The 23,480-nt window shown below is 39.4% G+C and overlaps 1 protein-coding gene across 12 annotated transcripts in view; it reads right to left on the minus strand.

The window, feature by feature from the left end:
- The window catches only part of MICAL3 (microtubule associated monooxygenase, calponin and LIM domain containing 3), a 165,789-nt gene that overhangs the window by 92,963 nt on the left and 49,346 nt on the right, over window positions 1–23,480 (minus strand). For all 12 annotated transcript variants that reach the window (XM_076341695.1, XM_076341685.1, XM_076341675.1 and 9 more), the window contains exons 2-15: window positions 20,359–20,734; window positions 12,839–13,046; window positions 11,228–11,344; window positions 10,426–10,527; window positions 9,715–9,870; window positions 9,056–9,156; window positions 8,113–8,370; window positions 7,402–7,517; window positions 6,114–6,240; window positions 5,500–5,593; window positions 4,193–4,340; window positions 2,716–2,912; window positions 1,693–1,805; window positions 1,154–1,216 (exon numbers count right to left, since the gene is read on the minus strand). In XM_076341695.1, coding sequence (XP_076197810.1) covers window positions 1,154–1,216; window positions 1,693–1,805; window positions 2,716–2,912; window positions 4,193–4,340; window positions 5,500–5,593; window positions 6,114–6,240; window positions 7,402–7,517; window positions 8,113–8,370; window positions 9,056–9,156; window positions 9,715–9,870; window positions 10,426–10,527; window positions 11,228–11,344; window positions 12,839–13,046; window positions 20,359–20,622 — 2,064 coding nt within the window. In that variant the 5' untranslated portion in view covers window positions 20,623–20,734. The remainder of the gene's footprint in view (window positions 1–1,153; window positions 1,217–1,692; window positions 1,806–2,715; window positions 2,913–4,192; window positions 4,341–5,499; window positions 5,594–6,113; window positions 6,241–7,401; window positions 7,518–8,112; window positions 8,371–9,055; window positions 9,157–9,714; window positions 9,871–10,425; window positions 10,528–11,227; window positions 11,345–12,838; window positions 13,047–20,358; window positions 20,735–23,480) is intronic.

Genomic DNA, 23,480 nt, shown 5'->3' on the forward strand with positions numbered 1-23,480 from the left:
TTTGATACACTTACCTACCAAAGAGACCACAGTTGAAACACTCCCATGAATCCACTGACACAAAGCAAAGGCCTATCTTCAAACCTTCATTGACAACTCAAAGCACTAAATTTTAACTCACTTGTACCTATTTGGCTATAAACACATTTCAAGTGAAGGACTGCCTCATGTGGCATGCTAGAAATGTATGCTTTCCACACTAACCAAGGCTAAAGTTTAAATATGAATGAAAATTCTGACTATACTGCATGACTTTACTAAATGAAAGTTTTATTCTTGGTGTCTGTGCTGGTTTTGGCTGGCATAGAGTTAGTTTTCTTCATAGGAGCTACTATGGGGCTATGTTTTGGATTTGTGCTGGAAACAGTGTTGATAATACAGGGATGTTTTAGTTACTGCTGAGCAGTGCTGACACAGAGTCAAGGCCTTTTCTGCCTCTCACACCACCCCACCAGCGAGTAGGCTGGGGGTGCACAAGAAGGTGGGAGGGGACACAGCCGGGACAGCTGACCCCAACTGACCAAAGGGATATTCCATACCATATGACGTCATGCTCAGCATATACAGCTGGGGGAAGAAGGAGGAAGGGAGGGATGTTTGGAGTGATGGTGTTTGTCTTCCCAACAGTTACGCGTGATGGAGCCCCGCTTTCCTGGAGATGGCTGAACACCTGCCTGCCGATGGGAAGTGGTGAATGAATTCCTTCTTTTGCTTTGCTTGCGTGTGCGGCTTTTGCTTTCCCTATTAAACTGTCTTTATCTCAACCCACGAGTTTTCTCACTTTTACTCTTCCGATTCTCTCCCCCTTCCCACCGGACGGAGAGTGAGCGAGTGGCTGTGTGGTGCTTAGTTGCCAGCTGGGGTTAAACCACAATAGTGTCCTCATCAAATCCAAGTAAATTGCAGTAAAAATAGAATATGAGGGAACTGCAACATTTCACTTGTTGTGTACTATTCTTTCATAAGCATCAGTAAAATATTTGCACTGTAGCTACGACAAAGTGTAACCTCTGAAGAATTACTTTTTATCTAAAAACCCCAAAAATACCATATAAAAACCCTGTCTGGATATAGAAAATGAAAGGACTGAAATGGGAACGAGGAACCTACCACATGTTTTCCTCCCTGACACCTTCCTTATTGTAATACTTACATCCTCAGATTGGCTGGTTTTTCTCCTCTTTCCTGCACCATCCAGTTCCTTCTCTTTTTTGTCCTGAAAATGGAAGGAGGAGGGAAAAAAACCCCCAAAGATAAGGATTCTCATACCTTTCTGATCTGAGATAAACATCATCACTGCACGTAAATAAGCTTTGCAATACAACTGATTAATTCTCTGGGCTCATTCTCCATTTGTTTAAGGGCGTTTTTTTCCTTTAAACTGGACATTCCTCAACACTTTCAGCTAATTGGGAAATGAGCAACCCATTATGTTCCAATACAAAATATATCCCCAAATACTATCACAAGGCTAGGATTTTAAGACTGAAATATACCACTAATTGAGAGTACATATTACGGATGTAATTCTGCAGTTATAAATGTCATGCATTGTCCCATGCCAAGACCTGATGAACACATGGTCTTTTGTAAACACACAGCAGATACACGCTTACACATACATTTTTAGTACCACCTACTTGGACAGCAGCCTAACAGACACAAGTATTGTCAAGACTGTGGTATGTTTACCTTTGGAGTGCGTTTACGAGAGATGCTTTGTCCCAGTTTACTGAGAAAAGAGATGGGCGATTTGGTACTGGCAATTAGGGCAGCTTTTTCTTCTGAATTCAGGTCCAGACTATCTGTTAGCAAAAGCAGGTAGGACAAGGGAATATCAAGAAGTTATTTCTATGGTGCTGCTATTAAATACACAACTGAAGGACTCACTGATTTTTTTTTTTTAACATAACACTTTTTCTTAAATTCTCTGTATAAAATAATTGTAATGTCCAAAATTAATACCTTTCTCAGCTACTCTACTTTTTCATTTTGCCAAAATCAGTTCTTCTTTCAAGGTTTATAACCACCCAGAATAAATACTGTGTTTGTTTACTCTATTTACTTTCACATTTAAAGAGCATCATGATCATCCGTATTCTTAAGAAGAGTTCAGAGTTTTGGAAATAATACCTGATACACACTGTATTTTTAAAAGGCTATTAAACACAATTTTTTTTCCCACCAGAATGATAGATTTGAATTAAGATCATCAGTAATAAAGAAACAGCTACAACAACGTTATTAATATTTAAAGGTAGGCCATATTGATTTGTGTTAGACAATTACATCTTTCAGTTCTAATCAAAGATCTTTGGTCTGAAGTCACTCTCATCGTTCACAGATGGTAAATAGATATAAAACTTGGCCAATGTTTTGAAATTACCTACTAAACTACTAGCAAGGCACCTCATATTAGCCAAGACAGATGAACCCCTAATAATAGCAAGAAAGCAGAAAAGTAGTGCTGAAGTGAGTTTAGAACTTTTGAGGACATTATTTTGAGAACATTATTTTGTATTAACTAATTTTTTTGTTGCTCCTGATGCTGCTAACATGGTCTTTATCAGCACCAGTAAGTCGTCAACTTTTCTAATGTAAAGTTAGCGAGTGACTAGTATGAGCTTATGCAGAAGAAGCATGAAGATAACTGAAGCACACACATTCATCCTGAAGCTCTCTTTAAATCTGAGAGACCTGCCCCAAACTCCTTACCGCTAGAGGGGATGGTGTCTTTGAACATCTCATAGAACTGTGTGAGGTACATCACCATCGACAGTTTATCTGGCTCTCCGACAGATGCCATTTCCTTTCCAGTCATAATGGGAGATATTCCAAACTCTTTTTCAGCAATGTCAAAGGCCAGCTGGTTATTCTTCTCCACATTGTGCTCATCCAAAGAATCAAAGTCTCTGCAAAGGGCAGAAAGACAGCATGCACTGAATCAAGCAGAAACCAGTCTTCTGAAAGAACTCAGGGATCCATCTCCTTTTTTTCCTCCAAAATCTCTTTAATGTATTTGCCAGCAACCTTTTTATATTGCAGAGTTGATGCTACTTAATTATGGTGAACTTCGGCTCAAACATATTATTTTTTCATTTTTGGCTCCTCCTCCTCCAAACCCAGATTTCTCTTCTTAAAAACTTTATTATCCTCTGAAATATATCTTCACTTCCTCCTTTACTGGAAGACTGTACTGTTTTCCCCTATGTAAAATCTTTTCTGTGCTTGGAACTAAATTAAGTCTTCGCTTTTGTCCCCTTTTTTCTTGACTGATCCATATTTTAGTTCTGCCGGCTTTTTCCAAAACTTGTAGAACTATATAAAAAAATATATAAAAAGCTATAGCTTGTAGAGAGTTATATAAACCATTTTCAAAACTATTTGAACTCTCCACAAGCTATATAGCTATTAAACAGAGTAGCTCAGGTTAACTCAAGTACACCAATAGAGAAGTAATTCAGTGCACATGGAAGGGAATAACCAAGTAATTTTTCAGCATGCTTTACATTGGATTATGTCTTTAAATACAGCTCTAGCATTTATTTTTTCTAATGTCCTTTTGGGAAGTTGAAGCCATTTCAGATTTCAATTAAAGTACCAGAGTCTGTGCTCCTGTTACTTCTTCCAGCCAGTGTTTTCCCATTGTAGAATCTGGGCACTGTTTTACCCAATATATCATGTAAGAGGACGCCTCTCATTCATCCAATCAGCATGTAATGCACAAACAGTAGCAATATCTCTATTTAGACTGTGGGTCACTACTTCTAAAAAAAGCAGCCTAAAAGTCTTTAAAAAGAGTTACTGTTAAACAGGAGATTTATAAAGGGCTGTGTAGAGATTTGTTCGTGAGAAATTTAACTGAAGTTATGAACTATTCCTGACTAACTTCACAGAGAAAAGAGCTGTCAGTCAATAATGGTTTCCAGTCAGTACCAATTTGAAGCTTAATTCTGTCAAATCATCCAGAAGGGAAAACGACAACACATTTATCTTCATATTCATCAAGCTATTATGACCTTCCACTCTGCTGGTGAATCACCATATGTTAGCTTCCATCAAGTTTAATTGAATTCATTTCAATCCATTTCTCCATAAGTCACAAATGCATTGCCTCAGTCTCCATACTATTAGTTCCAAATATCACTAGTGTTCTGCTCTTCCCAGTTATTCAAAACAGCCAGTTACTCACATTAAGTCTGGACGGTATCTGTGGATAATGGAACACAAAGCTAGGCCACTTTTCCATGACATCGTGAGATCTGTCACATTTACACCAGCATATCCATCGGTCTGCCTCTGGCACCAACTGAGCAATTTACTAGAGCGAGCTACAGACTCTGTAATAAATCACATTTAAGTAGAAATGTACAATATCTCTCTCATGAATTCTAAACCCAACATAAAAACCATGAATCAACAAATAAAACCTTCGTGTAAACAACAAGCTCCTTCTACAATGAGCAATACAGGACAGAATTTTTTTTTTTTTTTTTTAAAGACTATCTTATCTATTTTAGGTCCAAGAAAGAATTTTAATTTGCTAAGAAGTAATTATCTAAGTTATAACTTGCCAGGCTTTTCACCCTAGCCCTTGTAAAAGAGCCCCAGGAATTATAAAACAGTCACAAAGGCTTGTTTTAAATATGATCAAAAGGATATGCAGTAGCACAAATGCTCTCTGAAGCCCAGATATACTATTTCTAATGGAAGAACTACAAATGTACTTCTGCAACTTTTTCTTTTCTCCTGAAAGCTTTCCTTTAAAAGCACTGACCTTTTTTCACCTTGCCTTACTGCAAGATCTGACGAGATTACAGCCTAAAGGGACGTGGTTGCAGGCCAAAGAACAAATCAAAAGACTACATAGCTATTCAGCAGTGAAAGGGAGGCTTAGCAGCAAAGTGCCATTCTGAGAGTCCCCAGACACTATCCGGACATCCAAAGGCAAGGTGTGCAAAAGGAAAAGTTCAACATACCCCTCAGGGTACAGGACAAGTAGACAGATACTGAAATGCTTATCACAAGGCATCTAACTTCCAGAATAACGTAAGCGAAGTGAGGTTTCATTTAGTTAATCTAAGAAATGAGATTAAGTAAAGGAAAGCATGAACATGAAAGACTGCACAAGAAATACCTTCTGTTACGTTTGTAAGAACTCTTAGTTTACTGTTAGGGTGAATTCAGGCTAGGCTTCTGCACTCTATGTAAGGACACTGTTATAGGATAAAGGAGGTGAAAAAAATGCTTGCATAAGCAAATATGCTTGGAAAGATAACAGCATTATAAAGCAAGGGAAATGAGGCAAACAAAAATATATTTACATGTTAATTGAAACTTGAAAAATTGGAAAATCAGACCATTGACAAAACAATTGCTGGATACTTTTTCTAAACCAAAAGAGACTGGTTAAGCAATACTTTAGAGCCTTGCTGCTCTATATCCTGTACTAATCCAGCTCCAGAATACTGAAAGGAATGGAGCAGTAGCCAAGCCTACCATTCCGAGTCAGCTTTGGTGTCCTGGAGTTCACAAAGTTCTCTATTTCCAGGTGAATGTCTTTCAAGTCTCCTGTATTATACAAGTGGCGTACCTAAAATGACAAAAAAATTAAAAATTACCAACATGCCATGCACCCAAGATCCATACAGAAAGAGCAGGACAAGAAGGAGCCATCCCAAGGCACAAAAAGGAAGACAAGTACACTTACGTAGCAGAAATCTCAGTCCAAGAACCCCAGAACAACAAAGAACAGCTAGTCAGTGCTGAACAGTCTAGCTGACTGCTGCTGCTCAGTGAATACCAAATTGCAGTGACAGACTGCTATACCAGATTATTACAAAGAAAATGTGTGCACGCACACACACATACACACACACGTATAGGTTTCACATATCATTACAGCAAGGTTAAAACTGTAAAAATCAAAAATTCCTAAACAGGAATTTGTTAAAGTACAGAGGTTTACTCTTGACTGATATATCTGCTTTTCACCGCTTCCACACTATACTGCCACACCAGGTCACTGTCTGTTCCCAGAACATTAGCATAGCTTCATTTAAGGAAAGACAACGCAGACTGCAAGCATTCAGAAGCACCATTGGTCCAGTTACCTGCTGTGGCCGCAAGAAGTTGACGTTGATGTTGGGATACCGGGTGGCGGGATCAATGCTGTAATGGCTGAAGTTTTTACTCACATTCTCAGGGGTGGTCTGAGGCAGTAGCCTATAAATGCTTTCCCTTGGGAAAATAAAAGAAAGTTTTGGGGTTTGTTTTGTTTGCTTTAGGTTTTGTGGGTTGGTTGGTTTGTGGGGTTGGGGGGGGGGGGGGAGGGGGGGGGGGGGGAGGTGTGTTGAGATGCACACTACTAATACTGCTAAGTCAATCCTGGAGAGATAAACATTCAGATCAGAAATCTAACCACTTCAGACACTGAATAGCTAAGTTTCCCTATAAGTGTATTAAAATCTGCAATTTAATACAACTCCAGAAATAAAAAGGAGGGAAGAAAACGATACATTAAGCATAACTGAAAGGGTTCCCCAGTACAAGAAAGACACTGAGGCACTGGAGCAACTCAGGAGGAGGGCCACCAAGGGGACTGGAGCACTTGCCCTGTGAGGAGAGGACAAGGGAACTGGGTTTGTTCAGCGTGCAGAAGAGAACGCTCAAGGAAGATCTTACTGCTGTCTGCAAATGTCTAATGGAAAGGTGATGGAAGTCTGGCTCCAACTGCAACATTATCTTCACCATTTTTTTAAAATTCAAACAAATGGAACTTTAAATATCCATTGTGCCATTTATACAATTTTTTAAATTATACTACCGTTCCTGATGATCAGAAGCTGCAGTTGCTTATGTTTAAAATAGGTTCTATTAGACCTTGCTTTTACTTACTCTGTCTTTTAATTACCCAAGTTCTGATCTCTAAGATATCACCTTGAGTCACCAAAACAACACTCAGCCAAAGATGATAAAAACATCAAGAACTCAATACTCCAAAGAAACACAAGACGTTGTTTGGCTTATATGAAACAAAGTGATCAATTTAGGAGAACATGAAATAAAAGCAGGTCTTAGCTTCCTTAAAAGAAAAGTCAGGCTCACTTTCTCCATGTAGTATCAGTAAGCACCAAAAAGAGACTCTTCATCTAATCTGCTTTTAAAACTAGGACCAAGAACAGCTGCAACATTCTTATTCCTCTATAAATATACTTCAGTTTATCAGCTCCTTAGGAAATTTTTTCTTCGACTGAATTATACCCACAAGCACCCTCTAAAAACAGTGAGAATTTGTATCTCCCATTCTGTCTATATATTTGTACTAGAAGAAACCAGAATGAATGATGAGACGTTGGAGGATTAGATTAGAACTGAAAGTGTGTTCATTTTCTCTGTTACCTCTCTGCAAGAACTTCCAAAGGACTAGCTCCGAGTGACCAACTTCGTACCATCCAAGCAGAGTCCATTGCAGCCAAAAATCCCCTGGCTATTCCAGTTCCCATCGGCCAAAATGGCTAATATTATAGTTTACAAAAAAAAGCAGAGAAAGGAAAAACATTAGTTAGGGAAAATTTTAAACAAATATCACAAATACATTCAGACGGTAATCTGCTGGGAAATTATAGCTCAGTAATTAGCTTAAAGCTCCACTCCCACTGGGCTAGAGGAAGCCAGATGTATGGTGAATTGCCCATGAGCTCCCCCAAAGCCAGTGTTCCTCTATCTCCAACAACAAGTCACAGCCAGGAGCGCCTTAACAGCTTCTTTTCAAGACTGTACTTTTTAACCAACTACAAAATGCTAATTATTAACAGGCCTACAGCAGGTTATATAGAGAGTCTAATTGTCCCAATAAGCAGATGGAACAGACATAACTTCAGAAAAAAATCTCTGCACACATTTTCTTAAGCAAGATCATTGCCATCCTAAATACTCTGTTTTCCCAACACTCCTACCCTTCCTTCAAACCTCCCAGTTTATTATATAATAAACAGCAGTTTTCCTTACAGTAACTATCTTATAGGCAGTGCATTATTTCGGTGATGGGTGCAATGCCCTGTGCTTTTGCTTCAATTTACTGTTTACACATGACAAGTTTAAAACACAAACCTCTAAGAGACTGTCCCCAACCAGTGCCACAAGTAACTGGTGGCCATTCTGCTCTCGCACCAGGGCTGCGTTCTCTGATGCATACATGCACGTGAAGTCAAACATGGCCACATCTGGCTGACCATAGTGATTGATGGCAAAGTCCAGTGATGGCAGCTGCTGATTAGTGGAGAAGTCAGCTGCTTCTCTGGCATAGTTTAGCAGAGCCTCCTGGTCCACATTCTCCCGTGAGAGTAATAACTCTGTGTCCGCATAATCCTGCCAAAAAGAGAAAATTAAAAGTGAAATAGCCAAATCCACAAGTTTATTTTAAGACTGGTATATACAACAGTTGGCATTAAAACTCCTACAAATCAACTGATATAGGTTTACCCTCTAACTTCTTTCATTCTTATCTGTGTTTATGCTTCCAAGAGAAAATCTGGAAATCTTTTACTGCAAATGGAAATCAGTCCTCCTAGCATTTCTGACTGTGAAAGAGCTAAGAAACTTCTGAGCATTTCTCTTCACACACCTCAGGCAAAAGTCACAAGACCCCAATCCTTATTTATTCATTTGTGGCCAAACTACTTTTAAATCAGCTTCTGTCAGAAGAAGATGTATTTCCAATACTTTCTTCACTCCCTGCTGTTTCATTCCCATAAAATGAGGGAAGCTCAACTAATCTATCAAAGGTTCTTTAAGCATATTTTATCTTAACATGAAAGAAACCCCTAAATCTACAAAGGAATACAAATTTGGAGAGGATAGATCTTGTAACACTCTTCCGATAGCCCAAAATACTTCAGAAGGGTATTAACCACATATATTTGTGGTCTAAAATACACCTGTAGAAAAACATTATGTGGTGAAAGAAGAGAGTGTTTCCCTTCTTTCAGCATACTGAAAGCAAATTGTACCAAAATCTTCATTTATAGAGAGTATAGGAAAAGTTAATACCCACATGCCGTATCACTCCTTTTTCCAGCAAGCTCTGTTTTTTGGCAGTCATGACAAAGTAGTGTGTATCATCTTTGTAGTAGACAATGTTCTCCAAGTCAATACCTTGTAACAGAACAAAAGACATGGCAGTGAAGGAACAAGTTACATGTTACGTGGAACACAAGAGCTCTATGGGAAGAAAGTAAATTGAAACTACGTGGTTAGAAAGCCTTAGAGAGAGAATGCCAAGCAGCTTTCTCCCATGCTTTTGATGACTTTAAGATATGAATCTTTAACAAAGCCACAAACAGCACATTTCACCTACCTCTTTTTAAAAATATATTTATCACCACTCTAAGGTTTGCATTCAGTTGTGGAGCGCAGGAAACTGAACTCAGGATTCAGACTTTTCCTATTTAGGGCTCAGATTTCCTGAAAACCTTCAGGGAAATAAGTTCACCACTTCTGAACAAAAACGACACACATCTGAATGACACATCTGCTTTGTGCAGCTGTATAGAACAGCTGTAAAAATGGGGAAGTCAGATTTCAAAGAGAGACAGCAATGACTGACTTCCTTGCGCAAGACGTTCATTTATTGATTAAACATGATTCCTGAGTTACAAAGTTGTAATAATAAAGACAAATAGTTTTCACTGTAAACCTGAATTGTTGGCAAACCTGTGGCTTCTCGTAGATCCTGGAAGAACTTCTGGTTGAATATGAAGGCCACACCGCTGATCTCTTCTACTTTGGCTTCAGCTGTGGTGTTGCGATTGATGAAGTTTGCTGTGATAGCAATTGCTAGTTTACCACGGAACTCTTTTCGGCGAAACCCTACGGGAAGGATAAAGTAGCAACACTGAAAAAAAGAGCATTCCTTCAGAGAAGGCTCAGCATGCCATAGATAGGTGCCCTCACAAAATAAAGAGAGAATGGATCTGATGAATTACAAACTCCTCCACAGAGAAAGTAACAATTGCTTCATCAGAAAAATAAAAGCTCTTGTTTAGGGGAAAAGCTCACCTTCTTTTCCAAAAATTGCAACTTGCATCAAAAATATTAAGATAGAATTCTCTACTACACAGACTAATATTCAACAGTTCAATTCCTACTCCCAAAGGTAAGAGCTACAACACTACTCAAACTAAAGAAAAAATGTAGGAAAAATTATCCAGGTCAAAACACCTAATTCCATTGCTAGTGGACAGGAAGAGGAAAAAGATGACCCACATGTCTTTCATACAAATGGATTTTTACATGGACTTTTAATCTCCCCTTTCACTAGTCAAATGTCTTGCCAGATTTTGATTGGGATGTTAAAGGCCATTTTTGTTCTAACTAATTTAAGAGTAAGTTCTATTTGAAAGCAAATTATGGACACACCATTACCTTCTAAGGTGTTCCTCCTGCCATCCCCTCCGATGATTACTTCAAACTCATACTCAGACACTGGATGGGTTTTTGGGTGGACCAATGCACGCCAACCTATTCCTGTTGATAAATTCCAAGTTAGTGACAATATAAACAGTGCTCATAATAGAACAAATACATAAAACTACTTCTTACTATCCATAATCCCTTCCTCACACGGTCAGTAAAGATACACTGCAGGACAGCTATATTGTTGACAGTGGCTGACTTGCACAGCCACTCTGTGTGAATAAGAGGCAGAGACAGCTCTGGTAAAACCACCTGACTATTACCTTTAAGGATCACTACAACCTTTATAGCTTCTCTACTACCTATTCAATTAATAGGATGCCAAAAAACAAGTAAGCCACCCTCTCCCATGGCAATCAGAGAACAGGTTTCACAAAGATACAAAAAGCTAACACAGATCATTCACTGATATAAATATCTTCAGTGAATGCAAGGAAAGGAGTTGTTTTAAAAAGGTATCTTCTGAGTGTAATAGGTTTAAATATTTTAGCAGCAATTACAATCTACTGTGTAGTGGTCTATTTCCATGTAGTACTTCAGGTGATTCTTTTCTGTATAGTAACTAATTTGGATTTGTCACTAGAAAGAATAAATCCTACTAAAAATTCAAGCAAAAGTGTATTAATAATTACTTTCATTAATGGAGCAGGAGGAAAGGACTTAAGAGTCATAAGTAGGGTTAAGGAGCAGGAGTCTGCGTATCCTACCATAACTTCCCCTTTCTCTACTACCCGTTTTCAATGCTACTTGCTTTCATTCTCCTGGTCCTCTGGAGGGTAAACAAGCCCCTGAAATTCCACATTGACATGGATCTCTATTCCCAAGATCAAGGCAACCTTCAAAAGGATAAGCTGGAGCTGACGGATACCTGCAAAAAAGCAGATGATAAATAAAAGAAAAAGAAAAAAGCACAAGTGCCCATGTGTCTCTGACATTACTGATAAACTGATTTGAAGGCCAGCTGCTACTTTCTTTTTCCCCACTGTGTTCCCAGCATTTCATCCAGGCAGCACTGGTGTGTAATATCACGGCATGCCAAGAAACTTCTAAAGCTCAAACTCCAGCCCTTTTCAAAGAATAAAAAGTAAATAATTTTTTTATGTTTCAGTCCCCAAATCAGCAACAAGGGAAACAACCAGAACGTGCACTGCAGGAGAGGGAGGGAAGAGAGCACAAGCAGGACTGCACTTTTGTCATAGATGGCAACTAGCCATCTGATCAGCCTAGCTGTAATACTGAACTGCACCTTCATTCTAACACCTTTGGGTTAGTGAGGGCAGAGTAAGTTCCTCACCACCTCTTTCCTCTTCAGTTAATGTAGGTAGTGGGTATGAAAATGACAGTGTGCAAACTCTATTAGTTTGAAGGAAGACACCTTACTTTCATATTTCAGATACTGAAATGAAAAAATGCTCCACCTAAACACTAAATTTCAGCTGTGCTGAGATACAAAAGAAGACAACATGCATAAAGTACTAGAAGAATAAAAATGACAAGAAATTGAAGGGGAAAAGCAATCTGCAAGACTGACGTTCCAAAGACCTTCCAGTTTTACCATTCATTGCCAGAGAGAGAGAGAGACAGAGAGAGAGAAAGGCAGTTTTTGCTTTGGACAAGAAGCCAAATCTTATCTACTGTGTTTGTGCCACTTTATACTTCCCGCTTATGCCCACTGGAGAACACAGTCTGGTGGGCAAAACCTGGCTGTGCTATGTCCAGTAAATTTTTTAAAAAAGAAAAACTGAAAAATAGTAACTCCTGCTCCACCAAAGCATTCAGCTTTCAAAGGAGACTGATTTCTCAGAATTTGAGAATCATCAAAATTATTCTCAATTTTAATATGTAAACCTCTATTTAATCAAAACTTATTCATAGGCTGACAGTGTTCTTGAAAGTATCTTCATTGCTCTTCCAAAAATTAACAAAGCCAAAATAGTTCCTCCTTTTTCCAGATCAACATTCACAAGAATGTTCAAAAGCATTCAGTAATTTTTCTTTTTTACAAGTCGCTTACAATGCTCATTGTATATGAATATTGTAAATATGAAAATTATCCATTAACAAAGAAGGTTTGAACCTTAAATGTACTTTTCAGTTTATGAAAAAGATATGCATTGGAAACTAATAGGTGTAAAAGAGGATAGATATGTATTGCATGTGTGATAATCTCATGGCACAATGTATTTCTTTCACATCTAGGTCTAGCCTGAAATGCACTATGCAAAGGTAATGCTGAATTGTACCGTAAGGACTCAAGAGCAGTGATTGGTGTAGGCTGAATTTTAATGTTACCCCCATGCCCTCACCCACCTTTCCCCTATGAAGAACAAGTGCTGCTGTGTCTAGCAGCAGCTGTACTTACTGATATGGTCTATGGATCCTGCACAGAATTTGCCGTAAAACTTTTTGGCGCCAAGACCCCTCAAGTCATGTATGGTGAATGGCCACAAATGCAGCACATTATTGCGGGAAAAGGCATCCCTCTTTTCTATGACCACCACCTTGGCTCCTAGGAATGATAGGTCGATGGCTGTACGAAGGCCACAGGGTCCAGCCCCAATTATCAGACACTGCAAAACAACCAGCACAGAGTAACTTTACAGTCCTAGGAGGAAAAAGGTACTTTCACCACAGCTTCCAAGCATCCCATGGCTCTTAGGAGTAAGTACTCTTTGTCTGCAACATAAGCCGAAATTTCAGATCAGTCTTTCTATTGTTCCCTGCCATGCTCTGCCACTGATACATTAAAGCAGTTACTACAACCTGAAAACAAAGCATATCACAGAGCAGTGAAAAGTTTGCAGAAGCAGGCAAGTCACCTGCCTCTTCTAATAAGAAGAGATGCCAAGGCATACTCTCCAAGCTATGTAATCACCTGGAGAACAGCATTATTTCTGAAGGCTTCTCCCCCTCACTCCATCCATGTGCTTTTTTTGGTTTTTTTGTGGGTTTTTTTTGTTTGTTTTTTGTTTTTTAAAAAGTGATGTAGAGTTTTCCTCATCTTCAAAAGCCTGAGCTGGCCTTTCTTGAGAAAATCTTCAGTAACACCAAAAACTCATCATCATCACTGAGTAGCATAGCAATGGCTAAGGCAGATAAATACAAGAGATGCTAGTGTTTTTATAAACGTCATCATTTAGAGTAGCACAGACAGTAGTCAAGTCAGAGCACTCTAACTTATGCCTATGCTGGTGCTTCTACTATTGCAGCAAAGGAAACTTCAGGGAAGTAAATATAATGTAAATATGAACTTTGTGTGACTAGACAACTTTTATCAAAACACATTTTCTCCAAGCTAACCTTTGACATACCAAAGGTCTTTCATCTTCTCGTATCTTTTTCCACTCTACTCACAAACACTATCAGAGACTAATAAACAACTTGAGAATGTAAAACACTCGCATATCTAGTGTTGGAAGTACTTTCAGAGAAACAAATGATACAGCAAGATCATTTCTTTTAAGATTAAAAACCCAAGATAGTCAGCTGAAACTTCTTACCCACAGAAACTGAGGTCCACAAAGAAAGCTGGCATCGTTATGTGCGTTCACAGGAATATAGTACACAGTCCATTTTGCCCTATCATTTTTGTACTTTGATTTCTATTGAGTATAAACCAGACCCACAGAATAAAGACCTTGCTACAGTGGTGACTGCTGCTGCCATATGAGTATTTTCCAGATCCTTACATACCCTTATGGCTGGACAACAAAACCCTTTGAGAAATTCTTGAGTATGCTAAAACTTAACCAGAACCCAACGTTCTGATAAACAGCCTATCCCAAAGCAAAGCTCTTTGTTCTTTGGTCATCCCCATATGCCAATTTTTACAGGTTGCCACATTTTCACCAATGATTCACTGGGGCATAAATTCTGGAAGTGATGTGAAACTGCAAATATAAAGCCTGAATGATGAATAGAACAGTACAAGATACAGCAGTGATGACGTAACAACTGACATCAAATTCAAAGACTACTGTATAAGATAAGAAGTCACATAAATCTGAGGGCAGAGATCCAAGTCTAGAGGAAAGGGGAGGAAAGAATAACAGCACTGCTTCTTTAGTAGCTTCAGGAACCTAAAGGCATATGGGAGAAAAGGCAAGCCCAACCACTGAGCTATTAAATTCCAAAATAGACTTGTATGTTGAACAGGTGACCAACTTGCCATTTGTTAAAAGGGATAATCAATTAGGATCTAATATATTCCAGAGGGTAGAGATCAAGGGCTCAATGTCCAGATGGCGATCGGTGATGAGTGGTGTCCCTCAGGGGTCCGTATTGGGACCGGTACTGTTTAATATCTTCATCAGTGACATGGACAGTGGGATCGAGAGCACCCTCAGCAAGTTTGCAGATGACACCAAGCTGAGTGGTGTGGTTGACATGCCAGAGGGATGGGATGCCATCCAGAGGGACCTGGACAAGCTGGAGAAGTGGGCCCATGTGAACCTCATGAGGTTCAACAAGGCCAAGTGCAAGGTCCTGCACCTGGGTCAGGGCAACCCCCACTACCAGTACAGGCTGGGGGATGAAGGGATTGAGAGCAGCCCTGCTGAGAAGGACTTGCGGGTCCTGGTGGATGAAAAGCTGGACATGAGCCAGCAATGTGCGCTCACAGCCCAGAAGGCCAATCGTATCCTGGGCTGCATCAAAAGCAGCGTGGCCAGCAGGTCAAGGGAGGTGATTCTGCCCCTCTCCTCTGCTCTGGTGAGACCCCACCTGGAGTACTGTGTCCAGCTCTGGAGCCCGCAGCACAAGAAAGACACGGACCTGTTGGAGCGGGTCCAGAAGAGGGCCACAAAAATGCTCAGGGGGATGGAACACCTCCCCTATGAAGAAAGGCTGAGAGAGTTGGGGTTGTTCAGCCTAGAGAAGAGAAGGCTTCAGGGGGACCTTATTGCAGCCTATCAGTACTTAAAGGGGGCTTATACAAAAGATGGCAGCAAACTTTTTAGCAGGGCTTGTTGCAACAGGACAAGGGGGAATGGCTTTAAACTAAAGGGGGGTAGATACAAACAAGATATAAGGAAGAAATTTTTTACACTGGGGGTGGTGAAACACTGGCACAGGTTGCCCAGAGAGGTGGTGGATGCCCCATCCCTGGAAACCTTCAAGGTCAGGTTGGACGGGGCTCTGAGCAACCTGACCTAGTTGAAGATGTCCCTGCCCACAGCAGGGGGGTTGGACTAGATGACCTTTATAGAGGTCCCTTCCAACCCAAACTATTCTATGATATTCTTCCAATTTAATATTGTTTTCTTTGTGGGTAAGTATAACTCTCAAACACCACTTAGTCTTTCTTTTTTTAAACTTGTAAGAAAATTAGCTGAGCGTATCATATTTATTCAGGTAATAATTTTGCTCATCTGATAACTACAATCTTCAAAGAGACTGGATTCAATAAGCAACAAGACCACACTAAGTTGGGTGACTTATTCTTTGATAACCTTCCCCATATAAAATATTTACAATGGAATATACAACAGCAAAGGAATTGTACTAAAATCAAACTTTTCAAACTCAGGTCTATGTAATCAAATTATAAATTAATTGCCTGTAATTTTGTCATAGAAATGTAAAAGCATTTTTTTTTCTCTACAGCCTTCCCCCCTGCCCCCAAACAAGGATGTGGTTAACAACATCTAGGTTATGTTTAAGACTCTAGATGTTCTGGGTGTAAAATATATGATACTCAGTGAAGTAATTCATGGCCAAAGTTGCCTTTTTTTTTTTTACCATCACAAAAATATTAAATTATGTTGTTATAAAACACAGCAAGTTTCAAGCACAATTAAAAACAGGATAAAAGATTCTGCTCCCTTTTCCACCTCTAACACTTCTTCCAGTTTCAGATCTCCCATAGAAACCTACCTCCTGATACTCTCACAGGCAGCAGTAACTACATGAGATGACAAGTACAGCCAAGTAACTAAAGGCAGCTACTGCTGGTCCTTGTTCCCTTTCCCCTCCATGACTCCAAGCAGCTGCTGCAACTCCATGCACTAAAGCCGTCTCACCCCTCAGAAACACTTCTTACTCAAGATCTTTCAGACAGATTATATTAAGTTTTCAGTAACAACACCATGGTAATGGAACATTAAATGCAAACTGAAATCCTGTATTCTCTGTATAACCAATGAAAAGAGAGCACCATTTGTATCTATTTACATCTGAACAACCCACCACGTCCAAGTCTTGCTTTCAGGAATGCTCATTATCTGAATTCTGGTTAACCTGGATGCTGGCCATATGATGCACTGCCTAACTACTGCCCAACTCCAGTCACAGCACTCCACCCCTGACCAATTTTTAAATGGACAAGTAAGAGCTACGCTACAGAGGATAAGAACTTCAAAACTGGTATATGTTCAAGTGTATAGAAGCTGAGCTTACTAAAGAAATGACTGACTTCTGTTCTGACAACATGGCTAAAACCCTAATCTTTATTTTAAATTCTATCATCTCCACATGCACGCTTGAATTTCTGTATTTTTTATCAGTGGTTTGCAAGCTACATTAAACGTTAGGAATATAAAACTAAGTGAGATAGGAAACATCAAATCAGATGTGATTCAGTTCTCAAAAGACACCTACTTTGAATAGTTATGATTATATCTTAGGAATTACATATAAACATTTAATGGCAGATACTATTAGGATAGGAAACAAGGAAGTAACAGAAACATTATGAAAAATACAAAAATACATATATTTATCATTTCTTTACATTAAAAATTTCAACAAATTTTATACGTAAAACCATACAAAAATCATTTATCATCACAGGTATACATTCTTGAAGACATACTAACAAAAAAAAAAAAACAAACCACAACTGAATTTCACTTTCTCTCAGCTACTAATTTCACTACTCAAAATGGCGTGATTCCCAAATTCACAGTCCTATATGTCTTTGGGTTAGGGCAGAGGGGGTGCCATCTTTAATTTTTTCATCATCCATCCTTTTTACTTGTGTTTCTATACAATGTCTCACCAACAGCTTCTTAGAAACACTGGCAAAGTACTCTCCTTGTGGAGAGTGGCTTGCCTCCACTCCCCCTCCTTTTTTCCTTTACTCTCTCTCTTCTCCCTGTCACCCACGCAGATCAGCTACGGAATAAGCCCTCTCTTTCCTCTAGTAGAGACCAGTTCAGCGTGATCACTGACATGTTCACTGCAATCATTCACCCCTCTGGTCCTTCACACCAACACCAGCAAGTTCTGAGGTTTCTCTCCCATCATTAAATGAGGGAGAGTCATGCATGACCCCATGAGTGTCTCTGTTTATCTCACCACCATCTCATCTCCAAGATCACCGCATGCCACTTCTACAATCATTCTCTTGATCTCGTTTCTCCAATTCCATCCTATACTCTCTCTAGCTTGACTTTGGTGCACAAAATAGGCTAAGCTTTGGGACTATACAAAATCTCTAGCAAACTCCTTAGTCAAACATCACCCCCAGTACACTTTATCCCTTCTAGCCACTTTTCAACTGCACTTGAAGAGATGTTTTATAGACAGTTGGCTACATGTATTTCTTGAAAGCGTGTCCTTTTCTGATTTCTTTTAAAACTCAGCAGTCCTCTATGTCTCCAGCTATTCTTTCAGAGCACTCTCTGAAGGATGTCCCTCATTTCTCCCACTCCTCTCACTGCCAACTTCCCACAGGGCTTCGCCCTTCATCTCTTTACCATCTTCCTCTACAATTTGCCTTTGCATCACGTCATTCCCATGTACTGGTTCAATCAGCTTGTCAGTGCTGTAGATTCACAGAACTTTGCCAACTCAGAGTTGAACACTTTTTGTCCAAGCTAAAATCTCTACATTTCTGACAGTTCCTCATGGCTGCCTAGTTGTCAGTTCAAGCCCAACATGATAAAATGGAGTTCTAATGTCCTTCTAAACTCACCTCACCATTTCCCTTCTAGATAAGTGTCACAACCAATTTTCTGAATGTCTTTCATAGCTGGATGTCAGCCTCCACTTGTATCTATTTTTTGGTACATCTTCATAATCAAGCACAATCAAAGTCAGACTTATTCTTCCATTAAATCTCTTCTTTCATGTTGCATCTCTATTACCGATGCAACCTTTTCTTCAGTGCTAAATACAATCTTGCCCACTAAGATATATTCAGAGCCCAGATGCAAAATCACTCTTTTAATCTATTACTTCAAGTAAGTTAAAATACCTCTACACTCTTCCACAGCTTGCTCAAGCTCTTTCTCATTGAAACATAAGCCACCTGTCTTCATTTCACAGCCTTCAACTACTCACCATGTTTCATTCAAAATAAGACCAATTCCTGAATACAATGAATGCAAAGTGCAGTTGAGTTTTCAGAAAAACAATTTTAAATTTTTCCCCATGATGTCCATTGTGCTTGGAAGGTTTATTCCTAAATATACACAAAAATCACTACATTTATCTTCCTGTAAGTCCTTCCTTTCTTATGCTGCCTGAAAAATATAAACCTTAACAGTGGTTGGACTTTTGGAGTGTTGAAGCTAGTGCCCACTGTGATGACCAACACTGCCCGATTGTTTTACTGTTTTCCAGATTAATCTATATGCACCTGCAACCTATAATCTGATGTACCAATTGTAAAGATAATGCTTTCCTCAAAAAGTTTACAAGACCTAGGACAAGTGGACCTTGGTCCATTAGTAATTTTTCCATGTGTTATTGTAGTAATTTATTATAAATGCCACCATCCATATGAAAATGGCCACTGGAAAGTGAAACAGAATGAACAATCAAGAAACTAACATAACTTTCTAATATCTAGTTGAGAATTAAACTTCAGTCCACAGATCTGGAATGACTGACATATCCTAAACAGGATATATTTCCCCCTCAGTTCTCCACTGAGGAATTAAGTCATTAATGCCTCCTATTAAGATACTTCCTTCTCCCAAAAGGTGAATATTCAAGAAGAGAAGCAGCATCTATTGTCCTCAATGGAGGACAGAATCCTGTTCTAATTTTATCATATTCCGCACTATCTTCCTTTTTTAAAAAAGAGTGTATGGTTATTTGCGAAAATAACCTATTCCATTCACATTTTAATGAATGATATAAAGAATTGCTTTCAGTAACAACAGAACAAATAAATAAACTCATACTGTACAGTCCAACAAGGGTGCAGCACATAAATACCAGCTCACAATAATTCAGGTTAAAAAAATTGGGGTGTATGTGTAAAAGCAGGAATTCCTGCAGTACATACCACACATACCAACCTTTTAAAAGGAATTGGTATGAGTTTCCACCGCATTTTTTTTCTCTGAACCTGGAATACAAGTGATTACTTTCTAAATAATGGTAAACAGAATATTTTGCCAAACTGGCAAAAAAGTTCACTTTTCTTGAGAGACTCATGAGAACTTTCTAATTAAAATTGGAAATTTCCAAACATACATATTTTTTATCTAGACTCCAACAGCAGATTTCATGTCTCTGTTATTGCCTAGTAAAAAAATGTAAAAAAAAAAAGCCAACCAAGATTAAAGGTTTACGAGTTAAGATTTTCTAACCCATCTATAGTGATGGCACAAAAACATAAAACATAGAAACTTGCAGACTGCTTCTCCTGAATAAATTACAAATATTCTGGTCATTCCCAAGGATTTCCATTTAGCTTCCCCTATTCAGGCGGGCAGTCAAATTTGGTAGTAGCAAACACAATTTTTGATTGAGAGTCAAATACTAACAAATTGTGACTATATTATAAATAATATGTGTGAGAACATTCCTAAATCTTCCCTGGGCTTATACTGACACGATGCAAACATCTTTCCACATCGAGACACTTTTATTGTGTATTCCAGAACAAACTGGGTAACAGTTGTCTTGACCACCGTGAATAAATCTTACCTTCGTGTTGGCGCACGCTTTCCCCTTCTTATAGTCCTTATGGCTGCCTCTTTTATCCAATTTGGCCCACAAGGCTTTGGCTTTCCAGTAATTTAGCTTGGACTTGAGTTTGTGGTAGAAAGAACGATAGTCCTTGGGCTTTAGTTCTAGGTAGTCACAGAGCTCTTGGAAAGCCTTGAGAGTCCCCTTGCAGGTTGAAGCCTGGACAAATCTGTCAAAGAGAACATGAGCCTGGTTCACCTTCTCATTCTTACTTTCCTCCATGCTTCACACTTCGCAGCTGCCCTGGGGGGCAGCTGTTCTCTTCCAGTCTGCCAGATTTCCCGATGTTGCTCTGTTGAGCCACTTTCACGTCTGGCTTACAAGCATTATCAACCTATAAAATAAAAAGAAGAAAATGTAACTGAGCTTGCTCTTTTTTTTTTTCTTTCCAAAATTTTGTCTAAACCTGCTGAACTGAGAGCCCAGATTCTCAGTAACTAATAAAGCATCAGTCCAAAATAAGCCAACTGATCAATACCGCAAGAAGTCCTGCCCAATTTGACTGAAGCGGAACCTTCCAAAGCTCACTGAGCCTCACTGCTGACAGTGGGACATCTCACCTCTGTTAAATCACAAAATACTTTACCTGAGCCAGTCCCTAGAAAGTTTTATCAAAACTCATTTCACATGAAGAGCAGAGAAGTTACAAGTAAGCTGGCAGATGTTATGTGATGTTTGGAAGTAGGCAGAGGTTTTAAAACAAAAGATAGACTTACTAATGTAGCAGTCACTGTGATAGCCAGATCACTGTGGTAACACCACAGCAATGGTTACGCGCTGGTCTTAAAAACACTACTACCACAAAGTACTTCAGGAGTTGGTATTCCACCAGTAAAATACGTTTTGGTTCCTTCATTCTAAAAGGACATGTATCTTTGCTCATGATAAATAGAGAAGAGGAAAGAGGATGGCATAGCACAAGCTGATATCTCTGTCAGAGTCCTTGCAAACACTGCTTTTGTACAGTGACATAACAAACCCAGTGATGGCTACTGCAATCCTAGAAAGAAGTTAAACCTGCTAAAAGCAATCAAATGCCTAAGAAAAGATGTCAAGACTGAAAAAAAAGAAGCCTGTCTGTGTTGCATCAAGCAGTATAAACATTTGCCTTACCTAGAGTCTACGCATATATTCCTGTCGGTAAGTAAGCAGCATAAGAGTGAAATGTGGCTGATGCATGATCCTCGTGAGATTCACATAGTAGTTCCTCTATTCTGTGGGTTTCAACTTCTTTTGATATGCAGGTCCCTATAAAATTTTAGGTGGTAGTTGGGCTCCTCAGCAGATTAAATATGCTAACAGGAGGTCTGCTACTCTTAGTTGCCTTTCTGGGAACCCTCAGAAGCAGCCTGCAGACCTACAGAATGAATTGTTTGGATCACAAATAGCAGATTTTGTTTAAAGAATAGATACATTCTCTCCCTCTCTCTCTTATATATATAATAAATCTCTTTTTTCCTTTTATACATAGTACTAAGTACATACATATAATAGATTACTCTGCTCTCCAAGAAAGAATAGTTCTGTTTGTCTTCAGATAGGACGGCAGCATGGGAACACATGCGGGAACTATGGAAGTGAAAGCATTTCTGAGGTGCTTTTTGTCCTTTGTTTTTTTGCAAAGGGTATTAAGGTGAAAAAGGAAATATGTGGACTCGGATAAAACCTTTTAGATTCTCACTAGCTCTTTTCCTGCTTCCAGCAGACAGGAAGCCAAGTCAAACATTACAGCTCATGTCTCTTCCCCTCCCAAATGACAGCTCTGCAGCAGTTTATTTGGGCACTCCTGCATTTCACCCTAACATGGTATTTACTGCTTACATTTAGAAATAGCAAAGGAGACCTGGAAACCTTTACATACAGCCACAAACTGTTTGTTACTAAAAATAAAATTTCCTACAGAAGCCACAGTACAATAATGGGTTATACCGGAGAACGTGATTCTGACTTTATTAGGACAACTGCCTTAGAGGACTCAGTACACATGAAGCTGTTTTTCTAACTGCCTGATAGTGATGCCATGTCCGTATCATGCAGATCAAACTAACTGCTTTCCTTATTTTTAATCTTAACTTTACTGTTGTGAAGCTGGAAACATGCTCCAGGCTTGCACCTCAGGGTAACCACTGCACTACTGCAGAGGTCTAAGACACTGTGCTTTAAGCCTGTGTCTCCTCTTCTGTTCTCAAGAGGAATGTTATAAAGAGCTCTAACAAATAACCTCTTACACTGAAGAAGTAATTTCAGCGCGTCTGTGTAATACAGATACAACAAAATACCTACAGGCTAAAGCCCTATACCTCATTAATCAGCACAACACTGCAAGTTGAATACTGTTTTGTGTTATGTTTCCCCCACCTCTTGCACCCCACTCACCCAAACACTCACTTTACACCAGCGTTCCAGGTGTCCTAAGAAAAAGCAACAGAAGTTATATGACCTAAATTCAGTGAAGTGGCCATTTAAGTCTGTTAGTCCACAGTCCATTACCGATATATCCAGATGTAAGGACAACACAGATTTCATTTCTTACTCTTGCTTCTATTGTCCTCTTTCACCACAGGAGTGAAGTGGCACTGGTTCTGCACTGCTCAGAGAGATCCCGAAGTTAAAATCCAACCTACTTTCATTCTAGGAACTTACTGCTTTGTGTTCAGGCTTTGCCAAGCCAGAAGACAAACCTGCAAAAGCAGGTCATTTTACGCAGCACAACCCAAGCGGCACGCTAATATAGCAGTTCTGCTGACATCCCATTTCATGCAGGCTGTGAAGTCAGTTATGCCCACAGGTCAATTACAGAGGCTTCAGTCACTGCAATTAGTCACTCCCCAGAACTCTGCATTCTTGATGTAAACACCCAAAGCTCTTGGAACCCACAAGCAACACGTCAGAGATCATGGAAATTACAGGAGGCAAAGCAAGGGCAGGCAAGAATTATTTGCCAGGTTTCCAGGATATTTGTATGCCTTGTTGGCTATTCTGCAAGTCTGCAGTATCCTGCATGTTTTGTCTCGAGGCAGCTGATTGCTGACTCAGAAGCTCTGTAAATTCCTTGGCTGGAGTGTTGGGAGAAGAAGACA

The sequence above is a fragment of the Aptenodytes patagonicus genome, chromosome 1 (genome assembly GCF_965638725.1).
Source record: "Aptenodytes patagonicus chromosome 1, bAptPat1.pri.cur, whole genome shotgun sequence".
Taxonomy (NCBI): Eukaryota; Metazoa; Chordata; class Aves; order Sphenisciformes; family Spheniscidae; genus Aptenodytes; species Aptenodytes patagonicus.